At 45.1% G+C, this 16149-nt stretch overlaps 1 protein-coding gene across 1 annotated transcript in view; it reads left to right on the top strand.

The window, feature by feature from the left end:
* Positions 1-16149, top strand: part of LOC119461479 (relaxin receptor 2-like) — a 222061-nt gene that overhangs the window by 95030 nt on the left and 110882 nt on the right. The window contains 1 exon segment of the mRNA XM_037722807.2: positions 14094-14177. Coding sequence (XP_037578735.1) covers positions 14094-14177 — 84 coding nt within the window.

Genomic DNA, 16149 nt, shown 5'->3' on the forward strand with positions numbered 1-16149 from the left:
GGATACCCTTGTAGAGTTTCCGACATCTCTTCTCGTTTCGAACGAGGCGAAGCCTAACGGGGAAAGTGATGGTGGTTTTGATTTATTGGCATCTCCTTTGAAACGGGGCGGCGACAAATAGTCACCTAGCCTGCTTGATTTAATCAGATATACTATACATGTTCTTTATCTAGCATTTTTGTATACTTCTCATAATTATTTTTCTTTCCTTTTTAAAAATATTTCCTTGTACCACTACCTATGATTTTAAGAGATCAGGTCGTATCCATCTTCTCCCTGCTTTTTTTCCCCACCAGTAAGTACTCTAATCGCCTCTTGCTTATCTCTATGGCTGGTCTGTTGATGTTTCCTTCCACTTTAAACTCAAGCGTTTCTGGGAGCTGCACGTTACCTGCGGTTCTCGCTGGGCGGATCCCGTCGCATTTCATTAGGGTGTGATTTGTGGTCTCTGGATCTTTACTGCAGCATACACATGCCTCATCTAGTTCCGAATATTTGCTGCGGTATGTTGTGATCCTTAGGCAACCGGCTCGAGCCTCAAATAGCAAGGCACTGCCCTTTGTGTTATCGTACAGATTTTCCCTTCTAATTTCTTTCTTCTCATTCTTGTAAATCTCCATTGTCCTTTTTGTCTCTATTCTTTGCATCCAATTCACGGTCTCTATGTCTCTCACTTTCTTTCTGATGACTCCTGGTTGTCTATTTACAGTTTCGGTTATCCTGTACTTGGTTGCCAACTTCCTTGACCTCTTCCTCCATTCCGTGTCCATGCTTTTCAGGTACAGATACTTGTGCACTTTAGCCGCCCATTTATTTTCATCCATGTTCCTCAGTGTTTCTTCAAAATTAATTTTGATCTGTGCTTCTCTGACTTCAAAAGAGGCCCAACCCATGTCTCCCTGCACGGCCTCATTTGTGGTATTACCGTGGGCTCCCAAAGCCAACCGGCCTACTGATATTTGGTTAATTTCCAAACCCGACAAGATATCCGATTTTAAGCATAGAATGGCATTTGCGATTGTTAGTGCTTTCACCATTACTCCTTTACAGATTCCACGCACCACCTCATACTTTTTGTGGCCCCACAGTGTTCTGTGTTTCATTATTGCTGCATTCCGCTTCTCCTTTATTTTCAGATTATCTTCGTGGTTACTTGAGTAATTCTTTCCTTCGTTTATGTGTACGCCGAGGTACTTATATCGCTTCACTATGGGTAATAATTGCCGTTGAATTGACACCACGAAGTTACTCGTCTCTTCATTAAAGATCATAATTCCTGATTTCTCTGTGCTAAATTTAAGGACTAGATTCGTCGCTGCATTGCCACAGATATTCGCAAGTATCTGTAAATCTTTTTTATTTTCCGCTAGTATCACAATGTCGTCGGCGTACATCAGTCCAGGGACCTTCTGTTGCACCATTTGTCCATTACGCATGTAGCATATATCAAAACCTAATTCGCTGTTTTCCAGTCGTCTTTCTATACCCTTAACGTAAAGCGTGAACAAAATGGTGACACAGGACATCCTTGGTTCAGTCCTTGGTGAATTTCCACCGTTTCATTAGATTTTCGACCTTCCCATACAACTTGTACTTGGTTGTCTCTATATATCCCCCTCAGCAGCTCCACGAAATCGTCTTCTATGCCTTCGGGCTGAAGAATATCCCATAACAATTCCCCGTCTACGTTGTCATAAGCTCCTTTAATATCTAGAAATGCTAACGATGAAGGTTTTTTCTGAGCTACTGAAAAACTATGCACTGAGTTAGTGGAAACATATCCTCTAAGCGTCTGCCTGGCCTGACCCCATTCTGTAGTTCCCCCAATACATCGTTTTTCTCCACCCACTTCGACAGTTCTAATTTTATGGCTTGCATTGCCATTCTATATATCACCGACGTTATTGTAACTGGCCTGTACGAGCTCGTCTTATCCTTATCTCCTTTGCCTTTGTAGATGACGTTCACCTTGCTTTCACGCCATGGAGCGAGAATTTTCTTTGTTCTAATCACTTGTTCTATGGCATTAGTCAGCTGCGCCTTGCTTTTTCGACCGAGGTTTTTGATTAGCTCTATTAGGATTTCATCAGGTCCTGCTGCCGTGTTATTAGGGAAATTTTCTGCTGCTTTTTGCAATAAAAGCTTTCTATGCTGAATTTTCATCTCTCGGGCCTCTCAGCTGTTTCTGGATCTGTTGTCTGAACTACGCTTTTTCTCGTGCCGAAGTTATCCCTAATAACGTCTGTGATGTACCGCAGCGCATCGTCTCCTTCGTAGATGTTACCGTCTTCATCCCTTATAGCCGTTCGCGAGTTTTTAGTTGGAGCTCCGAGTGCTTTATATGGTTACAGAATCTTTTTGGGGCGCCTTTGTCTTGTTATGCACCCAACGTTCACTTGCGCATTTAATTTTCTCTTGCACGAGCTCACTCGCCACCCTTTTCTTTTCTCGGTATGTATTCCATCTAAGGAGCACCTCTTCTTGTAATCCCAACTTTTTGGCTTCTCGATGAGCCCTAGATGCCTCTTTACACTCTTCTATAGCTTGTTTTATTTCCCTGTGCCACCACTTACGTGGTTTCCTCTTTCCAATCCAACAATTTTTTTTGCCGTGTGTGCCTTATGCTGCATAACGCCCACCAGTTCCTTATATTTTCAGACTGCTGCAGGAAAAGTCTCAATTTCTTCTCTATGGTTTTTGCGATCTCTGTTATTTGCTCTTCAATCATTTTAAAAATTCTGAGGCTATTGGTTCATGTTCTGCGTTGGTATCTCTCCCAAAATTTAATGCTAACTGTCTATGATCGCTTCCCAGGCTATTTTTTCCATTTTCGTCTATTATCATTTGGTCTATGTGTTCGTAGACCTATTCTGACACTAAGGCTTAGTCGATACATGAGTGCCTGTTTCCGCATTGCCACGTTACCTGTCCATGACACTTATTCTCCCTGTTAACTACTATAAGGTTCTGTTCATCGCAGAGATCCAGCACTATAGAGCCGTTGTAATCAGCATATCCGTCCAAATCGTCCATGTGTGCGTTCATATATCTCTGATTAATACCACCTGGCTCAATTTACTGAACTCATTAATATCGCTTCTAATCCAATAAACCAAGTCCTTATTTTTGAGATGCGAAGCACCTTATGCTCGGGGCTATGTCACTCCTTCCCTCCCTACCTCCCTCCAACCATCCAACCGCCGTGCGCCCACACCCCTACTGCGCATGCGCATCCTCCTCCGCCTCATCTCCTCTCCTTGTCTCATCTCCTCTCCTCTCGACATTCCTCCTCTCCTCTCCGACGATCCTCTCCTCTCCAGATTGCGCAACGAATAGCAACACCTGCGGCTCCGCGCGCGATAATGCGAAGCAGCTTAGGTTAGAGGCGCGACGGTAGGCGCCCCAGAGGCACCGGCAACAGTCACCAACGCCGCGCGCATTCGGTGCGAACGTGGGCAAAACGCCGATGGTGTCGACAACAGTTCTGTGCGTTGCTGGTGCTGCTGCATGTCCAAGTTTATATAGCTGATAAAACTACCTTGAGTCGACCCCATGACTGCTTCGCATACTACTCAGGGAAGATGGTGTAATTTTTTCTCTGCTATCATTACCTGTCCATAGGTAAGCTGCTCCCAGTCACGTCTTTATGCCTTGCCATGTACCGCTAATTCATAAATGCTCTTTACATGTCTTGTTCACCCTTCGCCACTTCAGACCTCGCCTAATTAGTACGCCTACGCCTCCGTCTTTCCTTGACCCGGTCATTCTGTTGCACCTTTCCCATACAAAATTGTCAATAACAGGCGGCTGCTTCAAATCTCGTAGATGCGTTTCGGTCAAGGCGTACACGCTAATCGCTTCATCATTCAGCTGGAAACCTTTTAGAGGTCAGCGCTACCTGTCGGTGAAGTCGGGAGATAGGCGCAATAACCGCATATGTCCTCTGAGATCGGAAGATCTTGCAGGCCAACTGAAACTGTAGTAAACGTGCGCTGCTTATAGAACGTACGCTGTACAATAGCGTATAGCGTACGCTATACTCTAACTGTCTAATAGCATAATATGTTTGTATTACATGCGGTTTTAGCAAGCCATGCTGACCGAACTGAGACTTTCCAAGTCAAAATAATTTTTACTTATTTTATGCTTCAAATATCCATCCAACATCTCCAATGTCCACTTCGCACTGCAAATGCTAACTGCACCGAAATTTCGTTTTGAATAAATAGGTTATAAATGAGTAGTGTACAGGGTATCCCAGCTATTATGCACTGTGTGTTTAGAAAATACGGGCCATTCTACGCGAAGATAACCAAGTGCACATTATTCGCAGTCGAGTAGAGCAGCAGCCAGTAATATTTTATGTCATTCAGTTTAATTATTAGTCGAAGTTAGGCATATTGAAAGAAACCTCAAACTGGCATGTTGTGAGCCAGATATATTTTGCCCATTTATTCATTCCGGCTTATAGAAAGCCAAAGAAAAATGAGAAATATCACACGACCAACCGACTGCCTGCATCGACTGCATCATCGCCGTCGTGGTCATCCCGCGGTCATTTCAGCGCCTGCCGCAAAGCGGGTTTCTAGTGATGTGCAGCCAATGTTGTCTTTTCGAATATACTGTTACTAAGAATTGCGTAAATACGATCAGCTTTCTTTTTCTTCTCTTTCTGTCCCCGGTCCTATTGAATGCCTTAATTTGCACTCCAGACCGACAATAATATACGTATATCGGGCTGGTTCGCAAGCTCAAATTACTGGTCCCTGTGAATGAGAAAAAGACAGAAAGGTTAACAGTGTGAATACCAGCTGCTCTAAGTGGGGGAAATGGGTAAAGGTAATAATAGGGGATAGAAGGAAAAAAAACACTGTAACGCGATGCAACATATAGTACATCATTTAGAGTCTGTCACGTAGTCCACAAGTCTTTAGATATGGGCGCAATGGATTTAAAACATTCTATAGTGAACTTAGTGTGTACCAGTATCCTAAAAGATTCTCTGCTCCATCAAGTCTCCCTGAAAGGATAGTGCCTTCTCAAAACGTGTCGATGAATTTGCAACAAGCCACACCACTGCCGACATGAGAGGAATCTGCGTAGTGAGCCTCATTCTTTAGATTACGAAGTGCATAAAGAGCTGTCAGCAGGTCCATCAAAACCGGTACCAGGTGCTAGAAAAGCATCGCATCAAGTTCGAAAACACCTGCCCCTTTGTCACACGTAGTATGTCAACAACACTGTCGAGCGTTAACTTATTTTTATTTTGACTGCCACAGTGCGGAATAGTAAAATGCAGCAAAAAAAAAGTACAGAGTTGACGAACTGCAACAACATAAACACCTTCACTATTCTGTGGCGTCAAAATGAGTCGGGTTCCTTTATCCTGTGTACTTCCATAAGCCCGACAAATAAATTTTTGGGTATGTCTGTATATTTTCTACGTATTTCAGGCACAGTTCTTACGAAAGACGACAGGACTATTTTCCTATCCGGCATGAATTTTCGCAAACGTATTAAATACGTAAAACACGTGCAACTAGATAACATGGATACGGGACTTGTAAGTACAGAGTGTGCGAGCATCTTTATTTATATCGTAAAAGCTCTCACTCGGTTGGATACCTATAGTAGCATTCAATCACCTATTCCCTGGCACGTACAGCAAGGGAAGGTATAGCACGCAAGCATAGTCGTAATAAGTTTGATACAATACCGATATTTTATCTTCTCTTATATATCTGCGTATTTTCTTAGGCGAAAAAGGCACATCCCTTGGTGAGGGGCCTATAGCAAGAGCCAACACCGCTGACTACCTCCTCTTTTTTCTGCATATTAGTAGATGCTAATCTGTCCAACAACAAGGCCACGAGGTTGTCTTTCAATGGGTATACCTAGTCATTGTGGAATCAGTGGCAATGATTCTGCAGATAACGCTGCTCGCACATCACACCAAGAAGAGCACAGCGTTCCAATTCCGCTATCGAGGGCAGACGCCGCAAGGCAGCTTCGACACCTGGCACGCAGTTCTCACTGACCGAGCGGAACTCGCCAAACTACACTACTTTCACGACTGCATCGATTAAACCCCTCACTGCAACTCCGACCTCCATTCGGACTTCCTCGACGTGAGTCTTCGCTTCTCTGTCGCCTTTGGTTAGGAGTTGCCTTCACAAAGGCATACTCTACATTAATTGGAGTGACCGACAGTGCAGTATGCGAGGTCTGCGGCACCGACGAAACTATCGACCACCTGCTGTGCCACTGCCCACGATATGCCCCAGAAAGACAAGAACTTGCTAACGCGCTAAAAAAACTGGACAATCGGACGCTTTCCGTGCAGGTGCTGCTGGAACACCGTCCCCATCGCTCGTCGGCCCATAAAGCGGTAAAGGCACTTTTGTGCTTCTTGAGGACGACGGGCTTGTGTCAACGTCTGTGACTATTAGTGCAATAACACACGCGTCAGCGAACTCACCGCTAATTTTCCTTCTTTCCTTCCCTTCTGACTCTCTCTGTCATCTTTGCGTTCCCCTTTCCCATTCTCCTGTTGTAGGGTAGCCAACCGAACGTTATTCTGGTTAACCTCCCTGCCTTCTGCCTCTCTCTTTCCTCCTCCTCCCATTCTTCCCCTAGCACTTAAAGGCGAGGCGGGAACCACAGTTCTTACTTCAACCGCAGTGAAGGAACACAGTTACTTTATTTCCAGGCACTTTCGTTCGTGAAGTGCCTAATATCCTCATGAAGGCGGCGTATTCATCTGCAGAAAGAAGTACCCTAGCAGGATAGAAAAAGTAAATGCTCCGTGGGCAGTATCTCGTTTTTCTGCAAGTTTGTATGCGCGCTTTCAATGAATCTATAGATATTGCATATACGAAATTACTCTAATGCGGAAAGGCAAGAGAAGACTAAGTGACACATTGCTAGAGAAAACCTCTAAAGAACGCTGTGCTTAGGAGAAGCGGCAATGAAAAGCGTTAGATGAACAGAACCTGCGGTTCTATGAGCGTGACACCATTCATGAAGAAGGACCAATTACTAGAACACCATTTAAACGGAGAGGTGCAACTGTGATAAAGCGTCTATTGCTGACATTAATGAAGCGCGGGTTTCATTGCCTCTTCTCCACAGTTTGCGAATGCTGGCTGGTGGCTATTGCTGTTTCGCAGACTATAAAACTGCATGGGCCACTGAGCAATCTGCACGACTAAACAACTTTGGGCCCTGGGTATGTTACCGAACAGGCAATTTGGACCACTGAGTATGTGCAGCTTGGTATGCGCAACGAGGTATCTGCAACTGGGTAGGTGCTCATGTAGACCAGTACAACAAGATGCGAGAAATATAGAAGTCAGCAACACAAGGAGAGTGTGGCGAAAGAAGTAAAACTAACAAATTTAGAGAAGGGCGCGCATTGAGCGAGGAGCTTTGAGTTGCAAAGGAGCGATCATTCTGAACTGTAGCGGCAAGAAGACGGAGCACAAGAAGGAGACAGGCACGATCGTTACACCTACAACTGAATTTGTAGTAGGAAACCGCGAGCTTAAAAAGAAGAAGAAGAAAGAACATATGTGCACACGCAGTAAAGCATAAAAACACCACTTTCTACGAAATAAACATAGCGTCAACGGAAGCCCGAACGATGTGATTAGCGATCGAAATCCGAAATTTCAGCAGGGTTTGGGTGGACAAAGGACTGACTCACGCACGTGTCTTGTGTTCTGCCAATAAAATATGCCTTCACTATCTCCTTTGTTCGGTCATCGCAATTTTGAAACAGAACTGTCTTTTTTTCGTTGAACAGCGGCTTGCCATCCTGCCTTCAACGCTCAACAAGGTCGGAAATCGGAGGGCACTTCAAATATTAGCTAGCTTTCTTAACCAAACAATGAAACAGCGCCCTGTTCGGTCTATGTATTGCCAGCCAGAAATCATGAGAATATTGTAGATCATGCATTGGCTGCAAGGTGCAAACTTCGTACGGTGCTTACCTCGGCAACTTCTCGTTTGCTATCTCTTTACTTTCTTCTGCAGCAACGGACAAACCCGACTGAGCCTGTTCTTAGCCGATAAAGCGACTTGTACGCCATATTTGGACACCACTTTCTTTAGTCTGGGAGGCAGCTCGTGAGCATAGGGTATTAAAACCGTCATTCCTTTGCCAGTACTGCGTACCGGGCACTCCAAGCCTTCGTTGCGTTTCTTTAAGCGCTTTGAAACCTTTTCAAATTCCAACGAGGCAGCTGTGGACGGAAATGCCTGCTTTCTCAAGCGTTCCGACCTGGAAGCAAAAACTTTCGTTTCAGCATTGAAAGCAATATTTCAATTATGCGGACCGCTGGCAAGAGACCTTCTTAGAATGCACAGACCGAAATGGCAGTGGCGACTTAGCGTTTCTCGAGCTATGAGTCACAATTTTTTTTAATGTTAATCTGCACCGTCGAATTCGCTCCTTGTCTTTATTTAGGCTGCCGTGGTTTCCCAATAAAAATGCAATTGCAAAATAAAGTGTAGCGAGAGTGTGGGCCTCCTTCTTCTCTTCTGCTCTGTATTTGTTGCGTGACACTTCATAATGCTCAACTTAGACACACCTCGCCCAGTTCTCTGTTATGCTGAACTACCGAGGAGTGAAGACGTGGGCGACAAAAAATGTAGGTCGGCTTCAGAGAAGCGAAGGAGATAACAGCTGCAGAAGCAACCGAGTGTGAAGAAATAAATGAACAAAAGGAAACCAGAGCGTTCAACGAGCCAAAAGCATTGAGCGACATAGAAACGAAGCAGAAATGAAGACATTTAATTAAATTTCAAGGAAAGTTTCGCGTATTATCGATTGCCGCTATGCGCTGGATCCGTCAATTGTCAATCGCATGAACACGCACTTTATGAAGTGTTCAACGGTGAGAGTTACAGAGAGAAACACATTTGAATGCGTCTTAGTATGTTTACAGAACGCTCAGAGAGAAGAAAGTGTGGAATTGAAGTGGTAGAGGATGAGCCAGCTTACTGAATTCATAAAGTGCTCTAACAGCGAGCCCTAGAGCTGCATCGCAGAACTCAGAATGAAGTCAGAAGCGAAGTATCTAATGATAGATATATCAAAAAGTGTTGCTGTTCGGTTCGAAGCGTAATCAGGCTCCCTAAGAAATGAGCGCTATAAAGTACAGCTTATCGAAGACTATGATCGATGCATATCTGCTGCGGTGGAAAACAACAAGGTTGGTATGTGTTGTGTGCAAGTAAACGAACACCAGGCGATCCGTATTAATCCGAAACCCTCAAAACTATGGCGTCCGTCATAACATATTCTAAAAGTACGGCACAATAAATCGCATAATTGATTTTGTAACCACCTTTCAGTCTTCTAAAAATGTTTTTTTTTTCAGTAATATGTGCCTTGTATATCTGGCAAATCACTTTGCTGCAACATTAAAGTTAAATTCAACATTTCCTGCATATTTTTGAAACGATATAATTTTTTTTGCCTAAACTTTTCCCGCCTTTGGGGGAAATCTGACTGCTAGAGCGAACGCCGCCAGTCAAGAGGGCTACGGATCATGGTGAAACTAACGCCAGTGGGGTGGAGGAGAGATCACAGAATAGGTAATGCCAGTGAGTGAGAAAGAGAGAGAGAGATTGTGGTGAGGGAGAGGTGCTATTTTCTGGAGCATTTTAGCGAGCACGGCTCAGCGCCTTTGGGAAGGGGAGGGTAAAAAGAACAGACGAGAGAGAGAAGTTCGCCGCAGTTGTGGAACCCGTGGCTAACAGCTGCAGATAGGCAGCCTATTTACTGGATAGATCATAAGCATAGTGACGCCAACGAGTAGGCGAGATGTATCGTAGTTGAGAAAGGGAACCTCAGCAACCTCGCTGACACATTCACACATTGCGTTGGCACGTTATTGGAGGCAGTTGACTACGATATTTTCTTTGTGACAATGTTACCTGCCACACGCCATCACTGGCGTGTAACTGATCAAAGTACATCATAGTTTGTTACTACCTCTTGTAAGATGTCCAACAGAAAGGCCTCGTGACAGCCGCTACCAATATTTCGTCACTTTATACGAGCCTACGCAGCTATGATTTTGGGATAGCCGGCCTTTTCTGTGGCCAAACTTACCATAATACACAGTTAATAAACAAGAACAAAAAGAACAAGAGGTATACTCGTATGCACTGTCGGATAGCTGAATTTTAGCGGTCTATCACAATAACGTCTTCTTCGGAAGCAACTCAACGCACCAAGTCATCTTACTAATACGGCATTGCTGGCTCACCATCTTCAAGAAGGAAAATATTGCTGCAGAAATCATCGAAGATAATTGCCAAAGCAAGGAAATAGCTTACTGCAAAAACTAAATGCACACACTAGCAAAAACTCCGAAGTAATGTGCCGACAATGCTAGAGGTTTTTGATGATGGCTGTACAAATTATCATCGACATGCTTTTTTATCTATGTACAAATATGTACAAATTATCATCAGCATGATAGGGTGACGACGACGAAGACGTAACGACGACTGCGGACGTACCAGAACTTTCTTGTCCGCGCGTTTACTCCACGGAGGCCAAATACTTCTACCACCATTTGCTTTGCGATCATGCAGACCCCACGCACTGGAGGAGTTGGTCTATGCAAAACAGTGGTGAGGTGTTAAAAAAATGTCGCAGTTTCCCCCGAAAGGCGAAGCATCAATTGCGATAGCAAATTAGTAGAGAGCTATACGGAGTAAGGATATTAGCTTTATCAGCAGTATAAACTTGGACATATAGCAGCACCATCAACGCGCAGAACTGTTGTCGACGTCGTCGGCGTTTGGCAACGTTCGCATCGAACGCGCGCGGCGTTGGTGACTGTTGCCGGTGCCTCTGGGGGTGGCTCGGAGGTTTTCAACGAGATCAGAACGGGACACTCGTCGAGCAGCGCCGGCAGTCTCGCCTCGCAACGTTTTTGTATAAATACGCATTTGGTGCCGCAGCTAAACGTCGCCTCCCCTCCATCCCTCCCGTCCATAGAGTTTCTCACTATAACACCTAGAGGGTAAACTGGCGCCACCGTCTATGCGAGTTTCTTAAAGGGCTGCCGTGCCCTCATGGGAATGACGGGATATGTGTCTGCGAGGCTTGTGTTGGCTGATGTTGTACGAGGCTTCGTCTAAAACGGGGATATGTCTACACAAATAAGGCGTTCTTAAAATAAAATCCACATAAAAGGCTTTCATTCATCCATATTACATCTCTCAATAAAGTTTACTCACCTACAATGCAGCATCAAGCGAAGAAAAGCAAGAACAGACGACAAGTTGTTGCAAAGCGAGCGAGAATCTTGTCGTCTGCCCTCCAACTTTAGCGGCCAGCTGATACTTTTTAGGTTTTATAGAATTGTGCATCCAGTAGTATGTCCTCAAAATTAAACAAAACGTGTTTCGTGTAATAATAAAGCTAAAGCAGTTTTTAGGTGCTGTTTTAGCAGGAAATGAATCATTGTGACAGACGGAACGGTGCTAGCCAGGCGCGACTTCAAGGCGTTCGGGCTCTCCAAGAACGATGCCAATCGGAATCCACAATATACCGGCATTCCCTTGCATACCACGGCGCAGCAGCGCCACATTTCCCTCTAGGTTTTTTAGTGTGAAACTCTATGCTCCCCCCCCCCCCCCCCGCAGCTTTTCGCGCGACGGAAGAAGTCGCGTTTGCTCTCCGCCGTGCGTTCGCTCCCCGTGAAAGCGCGCGTCCCTCGCTGCGCTTTCACTCATGCAGCATACGGCGCACGGCAACGATTTCATCGCCGTTGGACCCTATACGGAAGCTCATGGTGACGGTGACGACGACGCCGACGGCAGAAATCCGCTTGGAGTGTCCATATAATTACTATCGCAATAAAACAAAAATGCACATCTAGACAAGAGAAGCGCAGCGGCCTTCGGCGACGAACGCGACCCACCCCCGTCAGCCCAGGCTGCGATGACGTACGAGTAAAAAAAAAACAAGTTGCAGTTTCGCCCTAAAGGCGAAGCATCGATTGCGACAGCAAATTGGTTGACAGCTATACAAAGTAAGGATAGTAGTTTTATCATTCGTAAAAACTTGTTAACATGGGCACACTAACTAAATTAACAAGCATGTTCTCACGCGCGCACAAGCAAGCATGAACTCGCCGCAGTCGATGACCGCGGAAACTCGCTGTGAAGACGCTGGAATCGGTTAGCGCAGCAGCAGCAGCGAGCGAATTGAGCTTCGTGCGGGCGCTCGCCTCAACGCGATCTTAGGCCCGAAAACACAGGGAGGGCGGTCTCCGCCCCCGCCGGAGATGCCGTTCAAGATACAGCCGCGCGGGTGGGCGCTCGCGGCGCAGTACGCGAACCCCCTCCCCCCGGAACATTCCATATATACCGGCTGGGGCGCGCGCCCGCAGTGACGCGCGGCCCCTCCACCTCCTTACCTTCCCTCCGGAGCGTTATGCTTGACGGGAAGAATGCCTGCTTCTTTCCCGCTTCCCGCCTTCATGTGCTCGAGCCGCGATTGCTGACTGAGGGTCGTATGCTTTTACTCGCACCTGCAGCGCACGGCGCGCGGCGATGATTTTATCACCTGTGGACTTTACACGGAACCTCACGGCGACGACGACAGCGATGCCGACGGCAGAAATTCGCCGCCGCTCTCGCAGTGTTGAGAAACAGCGTCTCGTTTCTTGTTCGTTTAAGATTGTGGTAGGATTTGTGGTCATTGTTTGTCTAGCGTTGTTTGCAATATTATGTCATCCTACCAACTAGTACAGCTCACCACTGTTTTGAAATTTTGTTTTCGCAACATTGTAGGTACGGGTGGCTCGAAGATTTCAAAGATCACGAACGCTCCAAGTGACCGATCAGTAGGACTATATTGCTTTGCTGAAAGGAAGAAGTAATATGGGGAGTAGTTGCGAGCACGTGGGCGCCTCGCGATTCCAACATTGTTATATTGCGTCTGGGTGACTCTTTGCCTGACGTTGTCAGTACCAAGAGCCTGCCGTTGTCACCAAGTGAAAGCCAACGAATATGATCATGTTATCTTTCCACTCCATCTAAATTAGCTTGTAACATCGTGCAGACATGACTGTTTCATCAACTTACGAAACGAGCCATGATCGAGCACTAGTGATAAATAATGATGTCAACACAGTATTGACAAGGAACGTTAAGAGTAATGTGTGGTGAAACTTTCATGGAGGGGACATTATGTCCACAGTTCTGGCAAAGTATAATGCTTCTGCACCAATTACTGCCCTCGTAAAAAATTCCTTTGCAAGTGCTTGAAATCATTATGCACAGGTAGCTTGAAATGGGCCAGCCATATGCGAACGACGTCTTGAATTGAATTCTTTGGTTATACGTGCCAAAATCACGACTTAGTTATGAGGCACGCCATAGTGGGGCACTCCGGTTTAATTTTGACCAACAGGGGATCATTAAAGGGAAACTAACGGGAAGTGTTTAGTCGAGCTAGATCTACAGAGTATTCGTCTAGAAGTCTATCGTCGTTTTCTGCATGCCAATATATCGATTTTTGCCTAAAAAATTGCCGTGGGGAATAAAAGCACCCGATAGTTTGATATATTTTAAAGCTATCACCCACAAACTGTTTCTACGACCATGTGCGTTTTCCGTTTTTGGGGCACTTGAATGAATTGTAAAGAATCATTGAATTATTGACGTTTTCCTACTGAAAAACCCCGGTATTCCCCATAACTCCTATATCCAATAACATCATATGACATATAGGAAAAACAGGTTTTTGTATAGGATCCTATATGTTTCATATCGGATTATTGGATATGGGGGTTATGGGGCATATGGATTTTTCAATAGGGTTGCAAATAATACTCTCTTATAGACGTACGTTGGGTCGTTCTAATGTTTTTAATGTTATACTTTTATATTGGGAGGGTTCCTTTCTACAAGTCAGCGCTGTTTGTTGTCAGAATTGAATGCAAAGAACACGGATCAGAATTACTATGGCGAGAAAAATGTAGGAAAAGAAAAAAGCAAAGAAAAGTGAGACATAGCCATGTGGGCGCGCTTCATATGTTCCCTTCTTTTACGCTCATGTGCAGGGGACGAGAACCTGAAGAAGTTCATCGAGGACTACTTCCAGAAGCGGCCCGACGAGGATCGCGAGAAGAAGTCTGGCAAATGCGGTAAGTTTGCTGCACTATGCTGCATCACCCTATCATGTATACACGATAGACTACGCAAGCCAAGACATTTACAGAGCAAGAAAACGAGTTAAAACATGCTTTTTAACGCAGAATTTGAGTTCATAGAAATAGAAGGTAATTGAAGTCGGTCAGTTCGTTTCCAGAACACGCAGCATAAACAGAATAAAGCAGCTGTAAACGAAGACTGCCCTCGACAACCCGTTCTCCGGCTGAAAACTCAATTGGAGGGAAAATACTGACACGTATACATGTTTATCTTTCGCCGGTGGCCGCTTTCCACCGGCTAACAAATGTTAAACGTTATCGCTCGGCGCAGGACGCGCCTGTATCGGAAGTTTCTAGAACGTTATCAATGCTTCTTTTCGTTGCCTGTTTTCACCGACGCTTATGTTATCTGATTGTGTGGCCGACACGAATTGTCTAGAACTTTCTGGAAGACACGTGGGCATCAGGGATTAATCTGGAACCTTCGATGAGTCAGGTATAAAAGCCGACGCGCCGCGCCGCTGATCAGATTTTCGACGATCGCCGACTGTGTTCGCCGCTATCGTTGTGCTTTGAGTGTAGCTTGCTTTTGTGGGCACAGGTTCGCTCAATAAACAACCAGTTTCGTCATACACAATTTTACGACTGTTTCCTTTACCGTCACTACTACGTGACAATACAAACACCTCAATAACGGGGAATGCTGCTGGAATTCACGCCTCGTTTGTGCCGCGTTTGCAGCATGCTTGCACGAAAGTACAGCATGACAAAAGTACTTAATCAAGAAAGGCGGTCAAGTGCCGAATGCGTGTTTGTGGACAGTGCCAGCTGTTGAGCCAGCCTAGTTTTGCCATACACCGTTTTTGTCTTGTTTGCTCATTTGTTTGCTTGAGTCGGCCTATTTTTAGTATGTACGGTTTGCCTAAGATGGAAGCCGTAGCGGGAATTACCCATGCTGCCAGCCTCTTATAAAAATACATTTAGCAAAGAAAGAGACACCTGCACAGACATCAGGGTAAAATTCCGCATTACATTGCATCTGTTATGCTCTTCTAGACTATTAGCGTTTCTTTGATCACTATGACGTGAGAAACAAGAAACATTTTAGTGCCCTCCGGACGAAAGATTAGCGAGAGGATTCATAGAAACATTGTAAACTTCTCACGTCTATAGCAACTGCATACGGAGTGCTTATAAGGACTTACGTAATTTCTTCTCCTTTCGGAGAAAGGTACTAATTCGTAGCCGCGGCAAGTCAATGCCGCCAAGGCAGTCAAAGCAAGCGTGCTAAACAGCATCATCGAGCTTGGCTCTGTCATCCAAACAACGTGCCCGCGCAGATAGGTTCCCGAGGTCGATATAGCTGGATTAGGTGAATTTATTTGTCAAACAGCCGCAGCAACAGCAGCGGCAGTTGACATAGTACCAGAGAACGGCTTTTCTATGCGCCGATGAAAAGGGAAATGAGGCTTGGCAGCATTTTTCTTTGCTGATCTCCGTAAACAGTGGGCTCTTGTGCTTCTATAGAAAGATTAAATCAACGGGCGATGTCGCTCTGACATCACTCGGGCAGGACTACTTCCGACGCGGTGAATTATTTATTGATGACGAGAGAGTGTGAAATAAAACAACTGCGTATTTCTGCCATGGTGTGTTTATTTATCGCTTGATACCTTTCCGGAAAGCAACTGCTGCATGAAACACACGAAGCTGTAAATCTAGTGAATGTAAATATTGGAGAAGTCAATTTAGCTGGCGTTACCGGAATTTAGAAATAGGCAATAGAAATCAGGGGCAACAGTGCGGTCGACGCAGCTGCTTAGGTAGAGCCCAGCGCAGGTCATGCGGGTGCGTCTGTTTTTGCTCTTATATAATTAAAAATATAAATGCAAATGTAATTTTCTATTACTATGTTCTTGAGCATACGCAATAAACAATACATTTTTTCCTGTATTTCGATTCAACT

This window comes from Dermacentor silvarum, chromosome 8 (genome assembly GCF_013339745.2).
Source record: "Dermacentor silvarum isolate Dsil-2018 chromosome 8, BIME_Dsil_1.4, whole genome shotgun sequence".
NCBI classification, from domain to species: domain Eukaryota; kingdom Metazoa; phylum Arthropoda; class Arachnida; order Ixodida; family Ixodidae; genus Dermacentor; species Dermacentor silvarum.